The sequence below is a fragment of the Aspergillus brunneoviolaceus genome (genome assembly GCF_003184695.1).
Source record: "Aspergillus brunneoviolaceus CBS 621.78 unplaced genomic scaffold BO95scaffold_45, whole genome shotgun sequence".
NCBI classification, from domain to species: Eukaryota; Fungi; Ascomycota; class Eurotiomycetes; order Eurotiales; family Aspergillaceae; genus Aspergillus; species Aspergillus brunneoviolaceus.
This window is the reverse complement of record NW_020290775.1, coordinates 294423-308393: the sequence shown is the minus strand read 5'-3', so window position 1 is coordinate 308393 and position 13971 is coordinate 294423. Positions and strand designations below refer to the sequence as shown.

The 13971-nt window shown below is 53.1% G+C and overlaps 5 protein-coding genes across 5 annotated transcripts; 3 read left to right on the top strand and 2 right to left on the bottom strand.

Annotated features, from left to right (window-relative positions):
* Positions 1–3550: 3550 nt before the first annotated feature.
* On the top strand, positions 3551–4324 carry BO95DRAFT_179984 (uncharacterized protein). Its single transcript, XM_025580872.1, has 2 exons — positions 3551–3809; positions 3875–4324. The coding sequence occupies exons 1-2, from the start codon at positions 3703–3705 to the stop codon at positions 4173–4175; spliced, it is 408 nt and encodes a 135-aa protein (XP_025440927.1). The 5' UTR covers positions 3551–3702; the 3' UTR covers positions 4176–4324.
* A 689-nt stretch (positions 4325–5013) lies between these two features.
* On the top strand, positions 5014–9431 carry BO95DRAFT_454336 (RmlC-like cupin; the record flags this gene model as incomplete). The annotated part of the gene is made up of 13 exons (XM_025588260.1): positions 5014–5316; positions 5375–6111; positions 6616–6759; positions 6864–6901; positions 6973–7820; positions 7872–7905; positions 7959–8070; positions 8118–8138; positions 8187–8518; positions 8600–8774; positions 8846–9202; positions 9270–9273; positions 9336–9431. The coding sequence occupies 13 exons, from the start codon at positions 5014–5016 to the stop codon at positions 9429–9431; spliced, it is 3201 nt and encodes a 1066-aa protein (XP_025440926.1).
* A 309-nt stretch (positions 9432–9740) lies between these two features.
* BO95DRAFT_483308 (uncharacterized protein) lies at positions 9741–10449 on the bottom strand (the record flags this gene model as incomplete). The annotated part of the gene is made up of 2 exons (XM_025590286.1): positions 9741–10136; positions 10267–10449. The coding sequence occupies 2 exons, from the start codon at positions 10447–10449 to the stop codon at positions 9768–9770; spliced, it is 552 nt and encodes a 183-aa protein (XP_025440925.1). The 3' UTR covers positions 9741–9767.
* Positions 10450–11229: 780 nt separating this feature from the next.
* On the bottom strand, positions 11230–13176 carry BO95DRAFT_515645 (putative monooxygenase; the record flags this gene model as incomplete). The annotated part of the gene is made up of 7 exons (XM_025591765.1): positions 11230–11524; positions 11590–11693; positions 11763–11952; positions 12020–12068; positions 12123–12178; positions 12236–13029; positions 13126–13176. 7 exons carry the CDS (start codon positions 13174–13176, stop codon positions 11410–11412), a joined length of 1359 nt encoding a protein of 452 aa, XP_025440924.1. The 3' UTR covers positions 11230–11409.
* Positions 13111–13707, top strand: BO95DRAFT_179777 (uncharacterized protein). Its single transcript, XM_025580870.1, has one exon. The coding sequence runs from the start codon at positions 13271–13273 to the stop codon at positions 13604–13606; it is 336 nt and encodes a 111-aa protein (XP_025440923.1). The 5' UTR covers positions 13111–13270; the 3' UTR covers positions 13607–13707.
* The last annotated feature ends 264 nt before the right edge of the window (positions 13708–13971 follow it).

Here is a 13971-nt window from a genome sequence, read left to right as displayed (position 1 = left end):
GCTTCTCGGTCCTGTGCGTTACGATTGTCGCTTCTTGCCACTGCCATCGATCTACCGCCTTCTGTCTCCCTTTCAACGCTTCTTATCCAGGAATGATCTGAGGTTCATTAGCAAACAACACTCAAAGGATGAGATAAAACCGGCAGATGTGAAGTTATTGATCAAGACACCAATGACAATCGTCACGGACCTCACTGAGTAGTCCCTGAGGTGCTGCGGAGGGCTTGGTGCTTTTATTCTGATAACATGAAACGGATTGATGATTTCCTTAAACGCTTACGAATTATAGTGTGTGGCGTTGTCGGCATTCTCGAATCGAGACTGGATTATCCGGTCATCCTAGCTTATTTTTGGCTGAACTTCTTGTTGCTCAGGGCCATACTCATTTGTTGTTCTTTGCTTTGCTTTTCAACTGATTAACGCCAGGTTACAGTCATAACTACCTATTTACCCTGAGCCGAATGTAACTAGTGCTTCGGCAGATAATCCAAGCCAGTCTTCTTTTGTCATGATGTATGGCTATTCCGTGTGACCCTCTGGAGGTCAAGCCAACTAAATCCCTTCAATTCAATTCAATTCAATCCAAGCTCTGTTAACCTGGGGAGCCCACCGAGTACGGCTAGCTGTGGAGCTGCTTCTTCGAAGCCGAGAGCCTGGCGGTACGCCATGAGGCCCCTAAATACCCTTAATAATCAAGAAGCAACGTATATCCCTTGCAAACATATAGAAAGACGGCTCCGTGGCCGCCCTTGGTCCCGAATGGATTGAATAGACATGTAGATTGCGGCTGAAACATGCCTTACTCCTAGCCTGAGGGACAAGAGATCATCAAGTTGCCTTGTTCTCGCACTGCTGCCCTTATTTGACCTCGATATCACCTTCCAAGTTCGCACGGAATTGCAGACATGGGTAGTTGTCTAGCGTCCGGCTTGTCGGAACACTTGGGCCAAAGTCAGCTGATTGCGCATTTGTTTCTTCCTCCGACTGGAGCGGCTGAATCTCGCTTTGTGCAACTCTCGGCCCAGCAACATCATCAACTCCCGCAGCACTTTCGAGGCTAGCTGGATTCTGCTTCACTTCCCTGGCCTACTTTCGCTTCCTCTTCGATGAAGCGACATCCAAATATTACAACTGACTGTCTTGCCTTGAGCCAGCCTAGATAACAATGGCTATGATGAATGATCCCCTGGTTCAAGTCAGATCCAAGGCCAGCGCGTGATTCCTGTCGGGTACTTGCATGCCGCTAACCATTTCTTCCCTACTAGACAAGCCTATTACCATCCCTGCATGCTGTCTACTATGCAAGCCACATTCTTTTCTTTCTGTGGACCGCTTCGAATGAAAAATCTACGTAGCATGGAGCTTATGGTCCCCACATGGGCGGTGCTGGATCGATGACAAACGCTGTCAATTTATCGTCCCGATGTGACTATTTCTACGGCGCTTTGGCGCTCCCTTTTCGCATCCTTGGCCCATGCTTCTTACAAGTCACCTGCTGTTCCAGCGTCCTCATCGATTCCCTTCTTCGGAAGAACAGATTGACCTAAGACAACATGGATTTGCCAAGCTCGTCACTTGCTGCGTCATACCGTTCTTTTCTCAACATGGTCCTGTTTCATATCATGATCAAGGATGCTACAGAACATGTGACCAATCCGCAGATACGCAATCTCCCCAGCCAGGCTGAATTAACACGTCATTGGTCGACAATTTGGGGGAAAAGAGGATTGGTTCGCCCGGAGGTAAAAAGAAAAAGTGCCTGAGGCACTGACTAATGAGTAGAGCAGCGATTGCAGCGGTTATTTCGCGATTGATTCTCCAGGCCTCATTGTGCGATCGGATACTTGCAGGCCCAGGAATTAACCTCCCGACATGAGATACAACCGTGTCGCAACCTACTAGGTACAGTACTATCAGATCATCTGATGACCACATTACCCTACGCCATTCCGTTTCTCTCCCCCGCTATGGCCACGGGTCGAGTATCCCGGCTATATTAGAGAACTATTGCCTTGGCCAAACTCTCTGCGGCTCAAACTACTGTGGGGTTGCTGTGGTATTCTGTTTGATGAAGAGGACTGTGCCATGATTTCCGAGGATGTGTAGCTCCATCGTGATTCTCTCCTCTCGTGAACGGATATTGCTATCGGGGTGCAGAAGTGATGGCCGCCCCGTTAACGCCGCATTTGTTGTTTGGTCACCTGTGTGGATATCCACTAATTATCTAAGGCAGCAAGCAGCAAGCAGCAAGCTTTCACATTGGAGAGAAGAATGTGTAGCTCTCACATATAACGGGATTTGACCTTGAGAGTGCAGTCTACCCCGGGGCTGATTGAAGTGGACTGCAATGATTGGTTTGCCTTTTAGCGAATATGCAAGCTCCATGCATACGACACCCTCGGACCCGTTCCAAGAGGGAGAAAAGCCGCCTTGAGTTCACTCGGGGTTCTCAGAGGTTAGTAATCTGGTGTTACTCCTACTCGGGTAGAATCCATCTAGAATCGCTTTCTTGTGTCATCTTGAACTCCGATGGCTGTTGCTGATGAGATGGCGCCCCAGTCAGACGGGCTGCACCTATCCGTCACCAAGTTCACTGTGAGCCCGCCTTTATCTTTTTTTTATCTTTTTATCTGTTTATCTCAAATCAAAAGCAGACAATCGGGTAGTTATGCTTCCCAATATTACTCATTATTTTGAGCCAGTGAGGTAGCACAACTCTCCGTGGCTGCCATGCTTCTTGTCTTGTTCCCGGCTATTTGTCCTATTTGGTCTCTTATCCCACCCACCAAATCCACCACCTTCAACACCCCATGTTTTCTTTTTCCTCTTTCTGATTTAACCGCACTATGCACGCTTTATCACTTCTCCTAATTTCACTTGCTTCTCTTTGTCGGTTCGATCCGTCTCCCCCCTCACCCTCCATACCGTACCAAGATAGACGAAGCGATCAGCATTCTCTGATACGCACGAGCAAGCCTCACATGTAGGCAGCTGGGCCGTTTATCAATGGCCGCCGCAACGATCATGTACTGGGTCCGGTCCCACGGGTCCAAGGCATCTACAAGGCTCTCATTCGGCCGTCGTCTTCATGAATCACCGGAAGAAAAGCATACCCGCGTGTCTGATAGGCATCGACTGGCCCCCAGGCTAGTCGCTGGGGACTGCGTATGCGGACGCTTTGTGATCCTTGAACCAGGCCGCACTGACCGTTCATGTCATTGGAGCGGCTCTCCGAAAAAATATCGCTAGATGTGACCGAAGGCTCACGCTGGCAATCTACTTCGGAGGCGATTACTGGAAGTTGATTCGGTGCTGCCGATACGAGATCCGTTGACTCGCAAGCTGGTCGCACAATCTATGGTCAAGTAGGTCTTACGATTTCTATCTACAGAGAGGTTGCCATTCGCACCGGGCAGGGAGCAGCCTGGCTTGACTGCAGACTGGTATTTTTGCTTTTTCTCTCGCATCCCTTCCCCAGTTGGTTTCGAATTGTTCTATGCCTAACGGAAGACAGATAAATCAAGCTTCCCCTCAGTGAGAAAATCCGCCTTCGAGATCTGAAACAACATTGTACCGAGTGTCTCAGTTGACCACAACACCTTCGCACGTGTTCTAAGCCGGGGGCAATCCTCATTGACTTTTCAACTGCTCATCCACTGCTTTCGAGCTCGTTGTATCTTATTCCTGTCGGTCAGAGAAACGATGTCTCACTCGGCAGGCTCAATCCATCCCCTTGACCCCGATCACAACTCGTGCATCGGTGGACAGACAGTGAAGACCTGCCGTAGCTGCGCAGGGAATGCACCACGGTCGGTTTTTTTCGCCAGCGAAACAAGCTTTTCTTGTTGGTCGTCACCACTAACGCAGCCGACAGAGGTTCAATCTGCAACAGCTGCAGTGGCCATGGGTTCGTTCTATACGTCTGCACTCATTGTAACCCAGCAGCTGCTGTGTCCGCAGCTCGAAGCGCTACCGGCGCCACTGCAGTGTCGATGTCCACCCCGGGGTCATCAACTCCTGCCAGCCCAGCGTCCCTGAGCCGAAGCTCCTCTACCTCCCTATCATCGCAAAACGATGCTAGGCAGATCAGATCCTGGAGGCGCTTCGGAGATGGAGATGACGGACCAGGAGGAGGGAGGATCGAAACCAAAGCAAATACGCCCCGTGGCCTATGATCAAACTACCGAAAGAAAAAGAATCCTGAAATTTTGGGGTGCTGGCTGCCCTTTTTGTCTTCGCCTCTTTTTGTGCGCTGAGATCTTCATGTTGAACCTGGTTCTTTCGCCATTTTTTGGGGCTTATTTTCATTAGCTTTTCCCATTTGGCGAAATGGAGTCACAAACCCTGTGATGTATACCCGGCGGAAAGCCTGTGACTTTTCATCGGGCGTTTTTCACCTATATTCCCTTCATTATGTGGGCTCTGCTCCACGCTTTTCGCATTCTTCGCTTGGGCTGTCTCGTGTTCACTGTTTACATGCAGATGAATAATCCAATGATATTGCACGATTGAGAACTCAATGCGAAGTACGAATATTGATTGTTCATGCGGAACAGCTTGTGTTGGCGTAGCTTGAATGAAGTGAGCAGAGCAAACTGCGATACATTGCATCCGGCTTTCCCGCAACACCAACCTCGGCACTCTCTCTACTAACTCGTAAGAATTGCGGGACAATCATACCCCGGAGGAGCACTCTCTCAGGTCATCTGACTGCGGGGAAGGAGGAGAGCGACCGGAAAAGCCGGTCAACCCAAGGTGCACGGCAAATCCGAGGGGTAGCTTAAAGTTCGTAGTATGGGGGAATGGAGAAAACTTGCCCCAAATGCCCCCACAGTCTTCCCGATGACGCGCCCTCCGCCGTCCTTATATCTGAGGCACCCACGGCGAAACTTTCAGTCACCCCTCAACAAAACTTTTTTTACACCTCTCTCGCCACGCCCTTTCTTTCATTGAGCCTTTCCACGGGCCAACCCTCTCCCACCCCTGTTCCATCCACGCGCATGCGAATTCATCATGTCCCTATCCTGGACCAATGAGCCCCCCAAGGGAAGAGTTCCTTATGCGATTCCCCAGCTGGAAGGCGAGCGCATCACCATTCCCGGCAGCAAGGGCTCCTTTCGCATCCTGGCCTCGTCGCTGCAAACCAATGGCTTGATGTCGGTCTTCCAGAGTGGCGCTGTTCTCTCGGATGCACCTGGATTCCACTACCATAACCATGCACATGATGTCTTCTTGGTAACCAAGGGGTTCCTGAAGCTATGGAATGGCGACAAGTGCCGCATCATGGGGCCCGGAGACTTCGCTTATGTGCCTCCTGTACGGCTTCTCAAAACATTCTCCTATCTACGACCCGCAACTGACTCATATGTTCTAGACCGTGATCCATAACCCGGAGATGATGGGCCCACACACCGAGACCTACGGAGTGGTCACACCCGGCGACTGGGTCGACTTCTTCCGATATGTTTCCGAGCGCTACGACGGAGTGCTGGTGCCGGAGCACGACGACCGCGATCTCAAGTCCATCCTGATCCCGAAGGTGATGGCTGCGAAGGAACAATTCGACGTGGTGTTCCAGCCCCACTACCAGCCTCCGGAGCTCGGGGAATGGACGAAGGATGAGGAGGTACTGCCCGAAAGCCCCCAGGGCTACTTCCTTCGGGCCAACACGGGGCCGAAATGGATGTTTGGCGGGGTGATGTCTCGACCGTTCGTCACCACTGCTCAGAGCAGCGGGGTCTGTGCTATCTCCAGTATCGAATCCTCGAAAGTCTACGGTGATACCATTTTGTCCAAGTACATGACCTTCAAATCGGTGGATCACTGTCTGTGCGTGCAGGAGGGCACGCTGATCGTCAGCCTCGAGGGGCAGTCCGACACCGAGTTCCGCGAAGGGGAGACGGCCGTGATTCCTGCTGGACAGGCATTCGCGTTGAAGTTTGCCAGTCGCTTCGTGCGTGTCTGGTCGTTCACGGATGGCGACGGTATCGAGACATTGATCCACCGGGTCGGCCAACGATATGAAGGCGCGGTGCTACCAGACGAAGTGCGCGAATGGGACGCGGCGGACGTCAAGTCGGTGGTGGCTGACCTGAACATGGAAATTGCACTGTGAGAACGAACGCCTGTGTGTTCTGTAGTGGGGCGGATGAGACGCGTACGCACTCACCCCTCCGCATGCTGCATTGGACTTGGCGTTTTTCGGATTAGATCATTTGCTGTACATAAATCATCTGAACCATCACTAAGATATATGAAATCCTTACAATAACTCTTTCTTTTGGCCTAAATTAAGCGGCACAGTGTCGGTAGATTAAAACCGAGCGATGCGGGGACCCCGCGGGGGCGAAGGGGCCACGTGATGGCCGGAAAAGCCGGCGCATTTCTGAGTTTTTGGTCAGATTCCACCTCAACCAATCCGCCACTAACTAATCGAATCATCCGTGTGTCACACTTCATTCACTGCCAAGTCTGCGCACACTTACTTGCCTTTGCATATCTCCCCTGCTTACCCTTGATTCTTAACGGATACTATCTTTTGATCACCACGACTTCCACCTCTTCTACGTTGGTTTTCTCGCTCTTTGTCAGCTCCCAATGCCGTGCGCAATCTAGATGGATGATGCAACCTGAGGCTCGCCCATCTCCCGCACCACCGGCTGCCGGGGATGAGAATTCCCCTCTGCCCCGGGCAAAGCGACCCCGCGCAGCCCAGGCCTGTGAGAGGTGTAGATCTAAGAAGTACAAGTGCGATGAACAGTATCCTTGCTCTCACTGTAAGAGTATGTTGTGGTATTAATTCACCTGGGAAGATATAGGTATCTAACCTCGTCGCAGAAAGTGACCTCGCTTGCGTGTATCAGGGAAACTACCGACAGAGGGAGAGTAGCCGGTCTGCCAGGTAAGAATAGTCCCAGTTGCCACAGTTCTGAGTAGTTTGCATTGTTAAAGGGCGGATTAGCTATGTCGCAGATCTAGAGCGAAAGGTGGACGAGCTCACAACCAAGCTACGCTTGGCCGAGTCGGAAATCACCTCGCAGCTACCTCAGAGAGTGATTCCAACGACCTTCGCAAGTCCCGGAACGGCCCAACAACCGGTGGTGCCCCAAGCTGCCATCGATGCAACTCCCGTATCCCTGCCGCGCAACGAGTCCACTCCGCGGGAAGAAGCGCCAGCCCTCTACGATCACCACGACGAGGCCGGAGACTCGGTCGGGGATGAAATCAGCGAACTGAATCACCACACCAACGGCATCGAGTTCCACGGTAGCACCTCGTCGGCGGCCCTGCTCGGACACCTGCAGAAGGCGCGGGAGCCACAGCGACGCCTCGAGGAGCAGCAGCGGCAGCAGCAGCAGCAGCAGCAGAATCAGCAGCATTCCCGCGCTGAAAAGCCTGCCGCTGGGTACTCGATCGTATCGACGCTGCACAACCCAAGCTTCTCACCCTCGTGTACGGCGGGCCCGGCACAGCCGGTGGTGATGCAGGAGCAGAACTATTACTTCGAGCAGGCGCATGCGTTCATCAACGGCTACTTTGAGAATATCCATTTCATTCACCCGCTCATCGATAAGGAGGACTTCCTGCAGCGAGCGCATAATCTGTGGTTCAACCGGAATGTGCAGCCGGAACCCAGCTTTGTGGCTCTGTATTTGAGCATTCTTTCCTTTGGGGCCTTGGTGAGGGTGTGGGATGAGGAGAGGCTCGGTGGGTTGACGAGGTTCGAGTGGAGCCGGAAACTGTTTGGCGAGGCCCAGATGTATCTGAATTACCTGCATTTCTCGAATACGCTGGACACAGTGCAGTGTCTGTATCTTATGGTGAGCAGTCGTTGACGAGTTTGGGTCTTTGCGCGCAGCTGACTTGGATAGGCGAAAATTTGTCAGAATGAACTGAACCCGAACAGTGAGTTGGTTGTTTCTCTCCGCTGCGAGGAAATTACTCATGTTTTATATTAGTGGCCTATATGTATTTGGGGCTCGCCGTGCGTACGTGCCTGGCTGCTGGCTTCAATCGGGAGGTGCGGAGCACAGACGATCATCGCGCTGGATGGATTTCGAAGACTTGGTGGTAAGTCTGGTAGCCTCATGATATGTTGCTAGATCTAATGTTTCTAGGGGCCTCTTTTCCTTGGAAATGTAAGTTTTACCATCAATTCTGCCAGGTAGGTCACTAATCGCATCCAGTGAGATGAGCTTCTCAGTCGGTCGTCCAGACACCTTAGGCATGGACGAATACCACAATCGAGCTCTACCGGAAAGAGACGACTCTGAATATGCCATCATTCCTTGGATGGTCGACTTCGCGCAGATCATTCGCCGAGTTTCCGTGCAGATATACCACTCACGAATCACATTACAAGAGAAGCTACACTTAGCTCTCCAGATTGAGACTGAGCTCGACCGCTGGATGGCGCGCTTACCGGACCGTCTCAAGCCCGACATGATGGAACGGGCAACCGGGGGTGCCTTGAGAGACCCTAAGTGGGCGCGTCGACAACGACTAGTCCTGGGTATTCGTAAGTCTACCGCAACAACATGGGGGTGCCTTGAGAGACGGTAGGGTTATATACGTGGCTGATTGTTTTAAACCATACAAGGCTACTTCAATGTCAAAATGCTTTTGTTCCGCCCCTTCCTGAGCCACTTCACCCGCAAACTCCGCCACCCGCCCATGGAACTTGAACAGACTATCGCCAAGTGCCTCGATGCAGCCATGAAAACCATTGAGGTGATCTACGATATTTACCGCATCCATGAGTTCTTCCGGTGTTGGTACGTTCTTTTCACCCTTACTTTGGCCGTTTTCCAGGCCGGAGCCCTAACGCTGATGCCCCGCGTAATAGGTGGTACAACACAACGTATGTCATGTTCGCGACTTCTACTCTCCTTCTCCCCATGTCCAAACTGGGTCCTTGCCCGGAAACCGTCCCGCTCCAGCGGTCCGTGGAGATGGGCGTCGAGATCCTTGAGGCGATGGACGAGTCCATCGTTGCCCGCAAGTCCGTCGAGATCATCAAACACTATCTCCGGGAATTCCGGTCATTGCCATCGTCCATTTCGTCGCTGTCACATCTGCACCAGCAGCACCTTCATCAGCACCAGCTCAATCAGCAGAGTCTGGCATCTTCGACGAGTAGTCATGATGGCGGTGGCAGCGGTGGTGGTGGTGGTGGGAGTGGGAATGGCGGGAGTAGCGGAGAGTATGCGGATACGAGTCCCAGTGGGACTGGTTTTGACATTCCGGTGAGCTTTTCCCTTATCTCTCAGCCTTGTACCTGGAACCGCCCTGATGCTTCTTTATCATGGATACATGCTAACAGCTATGGGGTATAGGAATGGGCCTACGGCTTCGGGTTCCCGGATTGTTCCTTTGAAGGCATAGCGAGGCTATTTGACGATCTAGGCGGGCTGCCGATGCTGGATAATTGATTTCGTTTTAACAATGTGCGAACGGGCTGGGCGATAACTGAGCCCGGGGGTTTGTCACCTATATTATGTCCATATGGGAGGTCATCGTCCATTTCCATATCACGGGTCGCTATGTTCTAGAGGAGCGGAGCAATGCAATGTCTACATGTACGATGATCATTAACAAATCACCTTGCAAACACTCCACACGGAACAGAGCTTCAGGTCCCCTCACTTAGTCTTGATAATATTAGTAGATCAGCTGAGCTCAGTCCCCTACAATCGATCTGCAACCTCAACAACACAACAACCAATCCATGACTCGTAACCACCACCATCCTCCATCATCTTGCTGGTCTATTCCAGCCCCTCCTGCATCGCCTCCGTCACCCCCTCATCGACCACCTCCACCATCAGCCCCATCACGAGATCCTGGACATCCTCATCCAATGCCCGGCGATCCTTCTGTTGATGCGAGGGCGCGGCGGCGTTGTGGGCGTTACTGCCCGAGTTGCTGTTAGCGTTTCCGTTGCCCTTGTTGTTGTTGTTGCTGTTGCCGTTGCCCTTGGCGCTGCTCGCGTTGCTGCTGCTGCCCGCGTTGCTGCTGCCCTTGCCATTGGCGCTGGCATTACCATTGCCATTGGCATTAGCCTTGCCGCTGGTCGCGACCGCCGTCGCACCGTGATCCCCGCCATCGGTGGCGGGCTTCTGGCCCTCGTTGGGGTCCTATCGCTCATTATCATCAGTAAAAATGAATCGCAAGTCCCATTGTATATACACAAGTACCGGCCCGAAGAACAGGAATCTGTTGTTCTTGGGGAAGAGATAAGCAGGCGGGGCGGGGCTGTTCCCTTACCGCGACGTGGTTATACGTGCTCCCTCCGGCGGCAGCGCCGCCAGCGCCGGAAGCACCGGCCGCCGCGGTGGCGGGCTTCTGGACGAGCGTGGTGGGGTGGGCGTTGGATGGTGCTGTTGCTGCTGTCGCTGCTGTTGCTGCTGCGAGACCGCTGAGGAGGAGGATGGAGGAGAGGAATTTCATGGTGATGGTTTTGGGGGGTTGGGTTGGTTGAGGGTATGGTAAGATGGTGTGTTGGGTTCGGGATTGATGAGTATTTGAGTTAGATGGTGGAGATGGGATGGGGGGATCGTTCTTGTGGGGTGAGAGGTGGGTTTATATACTCTTTTTTTGGATGCGGAAGGTAATGGAGGAGTATAGGGTAGGGTCTGGGGAAGGGGATGGGAAAGGGGTGATTGGAGTGTATTCTGGGAAGGTGAAGAGATGGTTGGACTGTATCTGGCAAAGGTAGAAGGCTCAGGCACTGGAATGCGTTTGCTACTACACTATATCTAGTTCTGGGGGTGGGTATCTGGGCTCTGGAATGTGTCGTCTGGCGGAAGTGTGTCTCCGTGGGGATTATCTTTTCATGCTTCGGTAGGCTGGGGTTTTTGCGCTGGTTGTGGGACTGCAATTGCCCTTGGTTAAGATGGACCTCATTGTGACCGATTACTCTATATGATGGACTATCGGAACAACGAAAACCTCTGCATCACGCACCAAAGTGACGTTTCCAATTGAGTTTGTTGTAACGAGGGGGTGGAGTGTACTACGGAGGAGGAAGAGAAATGCTGTCGCTTGTCATGCCGGATGCAAGGGGTGAAGCAAGCTTGAAGTCTAAGTTGGGATATGACTTGCGAGCGTTGAGGTACTTGTTCTAAAGATAGTTTACTGGAGTCTACTAGATAGTCACTTTTCACCACCCCTGGGACGATATCTCCGATATGAAGAAATGCGACCCCCCTGCAACACTGCGTATTCCCCCTCGACTGAACTCCCAAAAATTGGATCACTGCATACACAGAGGAGAGGTGAGCTAACGATCTTGGGATTGACCTCATCAGCCACGAAGACAAGAAGAAATGTAGACTATATTGCAAAATGACTGTACAAAGATCCCGCTTCAAGAATTCGGACAACAAAGAATCAAAGGAAAGTAGCATTCTACAAATTCGCCGTGACCTGTCCACTGAACAGCCCCGGATTCTCCGCCACAACGTTCTCGACCTCCTTGATGGCGTCGTAGCCGTACAACCACGGTTGGACTTCGGGACAGGTCCTATCCATTTGTATCGCCTGTGGTTAGTTATACTCCTTGTAGGCCCAAGAACAGGTGGAACGAACCATCGACTCGGGAACGCCCCTTTGAGTTCCTTGCCTAGTTGAGACAGGAAGACTCGGTCGCGCTTCTCTTGTTCGGGGCCGTTGGACATGTGGAAGTCGTTTCTCTGGCTCCTTGGTTAGTGATGGGATTGATCTGATGATGGAAAGAAGTGATGAGTGTGGGGGAAACGCACTTGCTTGAAGGTTTCCCGGACAATAGCCTCCCCGCGGGATTTACGGAGCTTCTCGTAGAGTCTCAGAATTTCCGGGAGGTCGGATTTCTGCTTCATATGGCCGAGAAGGCCGCCGAGGACGGCGCCGTCCTCGAGGGAGGAATTGGCGCCCTGTGCGAGGTAGGGGAGCATGGGGTGGCAGGCGTCACCGCTGGTGTTGCAGGTCAGTACCTTTCAGCATTCTAAGTTAGAAAGACAAGAGCTGGAGCATATCGTACATGAAGACTAGGTTTGATTTGTCGTTTATCCAGGAGTCCATTTCTGCGTCTGCATTAAAGGTTAGTGCTTACCCTTGGTGGGACAAGAAAGGAATTGTCGTACGATGCATGAGGCGCCATTTGTCGACGCCATTCACGTAAGTCAGAAACTTGGTTAGTCTGTTTCCCTCCAGTCAGTGAGCTACCACTTAGTTCCACAGACGGGAGAGAACATACACCGGATCCCAATCCACGAACAGCCCGCGCATCTCCTCCACCGACCCCGCCTGCCTCGACACCCCCGGCGGCAGCGTATCCGGCACCAGCAGTACGATATTGAACATCGAGCCCCCGCGCAGCGAGTACGCCACCGCGTGGGCCCCCGGCCCGACCCAGAAGTGCACGGTGGGGTTCTCGACCCAGGCGCGCAGCTCGGGGTCGTCCGCGAGCTGCTCGGCCGTCAGCACGATGCGATACGCCAGATCGCCCGTGGGCAGCGGCTCGTCCTTTCTTCCATAGAAGTTCTCACGGCACCGCGACCACAGCCCGTCCGCCGCGACGATCAGGTCGCCGCTCACCCGCCGCCCCTTCAGGGTGGTGATGGTCGTCGTCTCGAAGTCGATCGCGTCGACCCGCTCGTCCAGGTGGAAGGTCACCCCCAGCGCCCGCGCCCGCGCGTACAGCGCCTGCTGCAGGTCCACGCGGTGCAGGTCGATGAACGGCGCCCCGTACTTGGCGCGGATGTTGCGGTCGAAGTGCGCCTCGTGCGCCAGCGTCTCCCCCGTGTACCGGTGCACCGTCAGCGACGTTGGCTCGGCGGCCTCCGTCCAGATATTGGCGGGCAGCTGCCAGTGTTTGAAGAGCCGGGAGGCGTTGGGGGTGATCTGGAGCCCGGCGCCGACCTCGGCGAGTTCTTGCGCTTGTTCGAGGACGGTGACGGTGTGGCCGGTCATGGCGCACGAGATGGCCGTGGCGAGGCCGCTGAGGCCGGCGCCGACGATGATGATGTTGAGTTGCGAGTCCGAGGGGGCCTTGTGGTGGGTCAATGTCCCGTTGTCAGTTCATGCGAGTTGGATCATGAGAATCGATGCGAGCGTTTGTCGACTCGGGGTTTCGGGCCTGCTTACCATTTTTGAAGAGTCGGGGGTACCGCTGATGAGACTGTTGATAATACCCATTGTCAGGTACTCGATGTTGAAGTATGGGAAGTGGCAGAAGAAGGGAGAAAAAGATGAAGGTCAAGGATTACTGCAGAGGTTTTAAGTCCGAGGCATGGGCGCAACACAGCTTCCAAGTACCGAATTGGTGGTTTCCATCTACGGGCGTACAGCAAGGTGGTTGCTCGGCTTTGCCGGGGAGGTCGGGTTATCCGGGGCTTATATCCGAGGTGCATCGATCATTCCCCCGGATTCTCCTTTCTGTTGGTCTTGGGCTTGGGAATTCCACCCCCGCATGACTCTGACAGTTCGTATTTGCTCTCTCCACTTTACCCCAGAATTCATGGATGTTCTCCACCTCGCTTGCATTGCCGTTGCCACGCATGTCGCAGTGCTTTTTACTCCAGCTGCTCAGTGGAAGGAAGGCTCGAACGTGAGATGGTTGAGCTAGAGCCGTCTGAAAGAAGACTCCGCCTACCGCTGATCATGCTTGCCACTCAAGTGTCACTACACCTCGCTCCGAAGACTGAGTGGGAGAGCATGACTTCGCGTCATGGCCAACGCGAGAAATCCAGACAAGTTTGGTTCTGATACGAGGAAGGCAAAGCTAATCATCTGAATGAGCTTGAGGCTTGACAATATTCAGATCTCGTTCAGATAGGCTTGGCGATGATCTGCCCACGTGTTTGTGTGACGCACGTCCTCTGGCGTTCAAGGTACTTCCTATCCTCGCCTCCTCCCCGATCACCAACTGTCACAATACCTGGATCAGACACCGTTAGGAGACTCTGCTGCATACAATCTATTTGAGACCCC

What these genes read in the sequence shown, in the direction of transcription:
- BO95DRAFT_179984 (XM_025580872.1), top strand. Translation starts at nt 3,703, where the DNA reads ATGTCTCACTCGGCAGGCTCAATCCATCCCCTTGACCCCGATCACAAC. An exon ending in TGCGCAGGGAATGCACCACG is followed by an intron (nt 3,810 to 3,874) that starts GTCGGTTTTTTT and finishes CGCAGCCGACAG; the next exon opens with AGGTTCAATCTGCAACAGCT.
- BO95DRAFT_179777 (XM_025580870.1), top strand. Translation starts at nt 13,271, where the DNA reads ATGGGCGCAACACAGCTTCCAAGTACCGAATTGGTGGTTTCCATCTAC.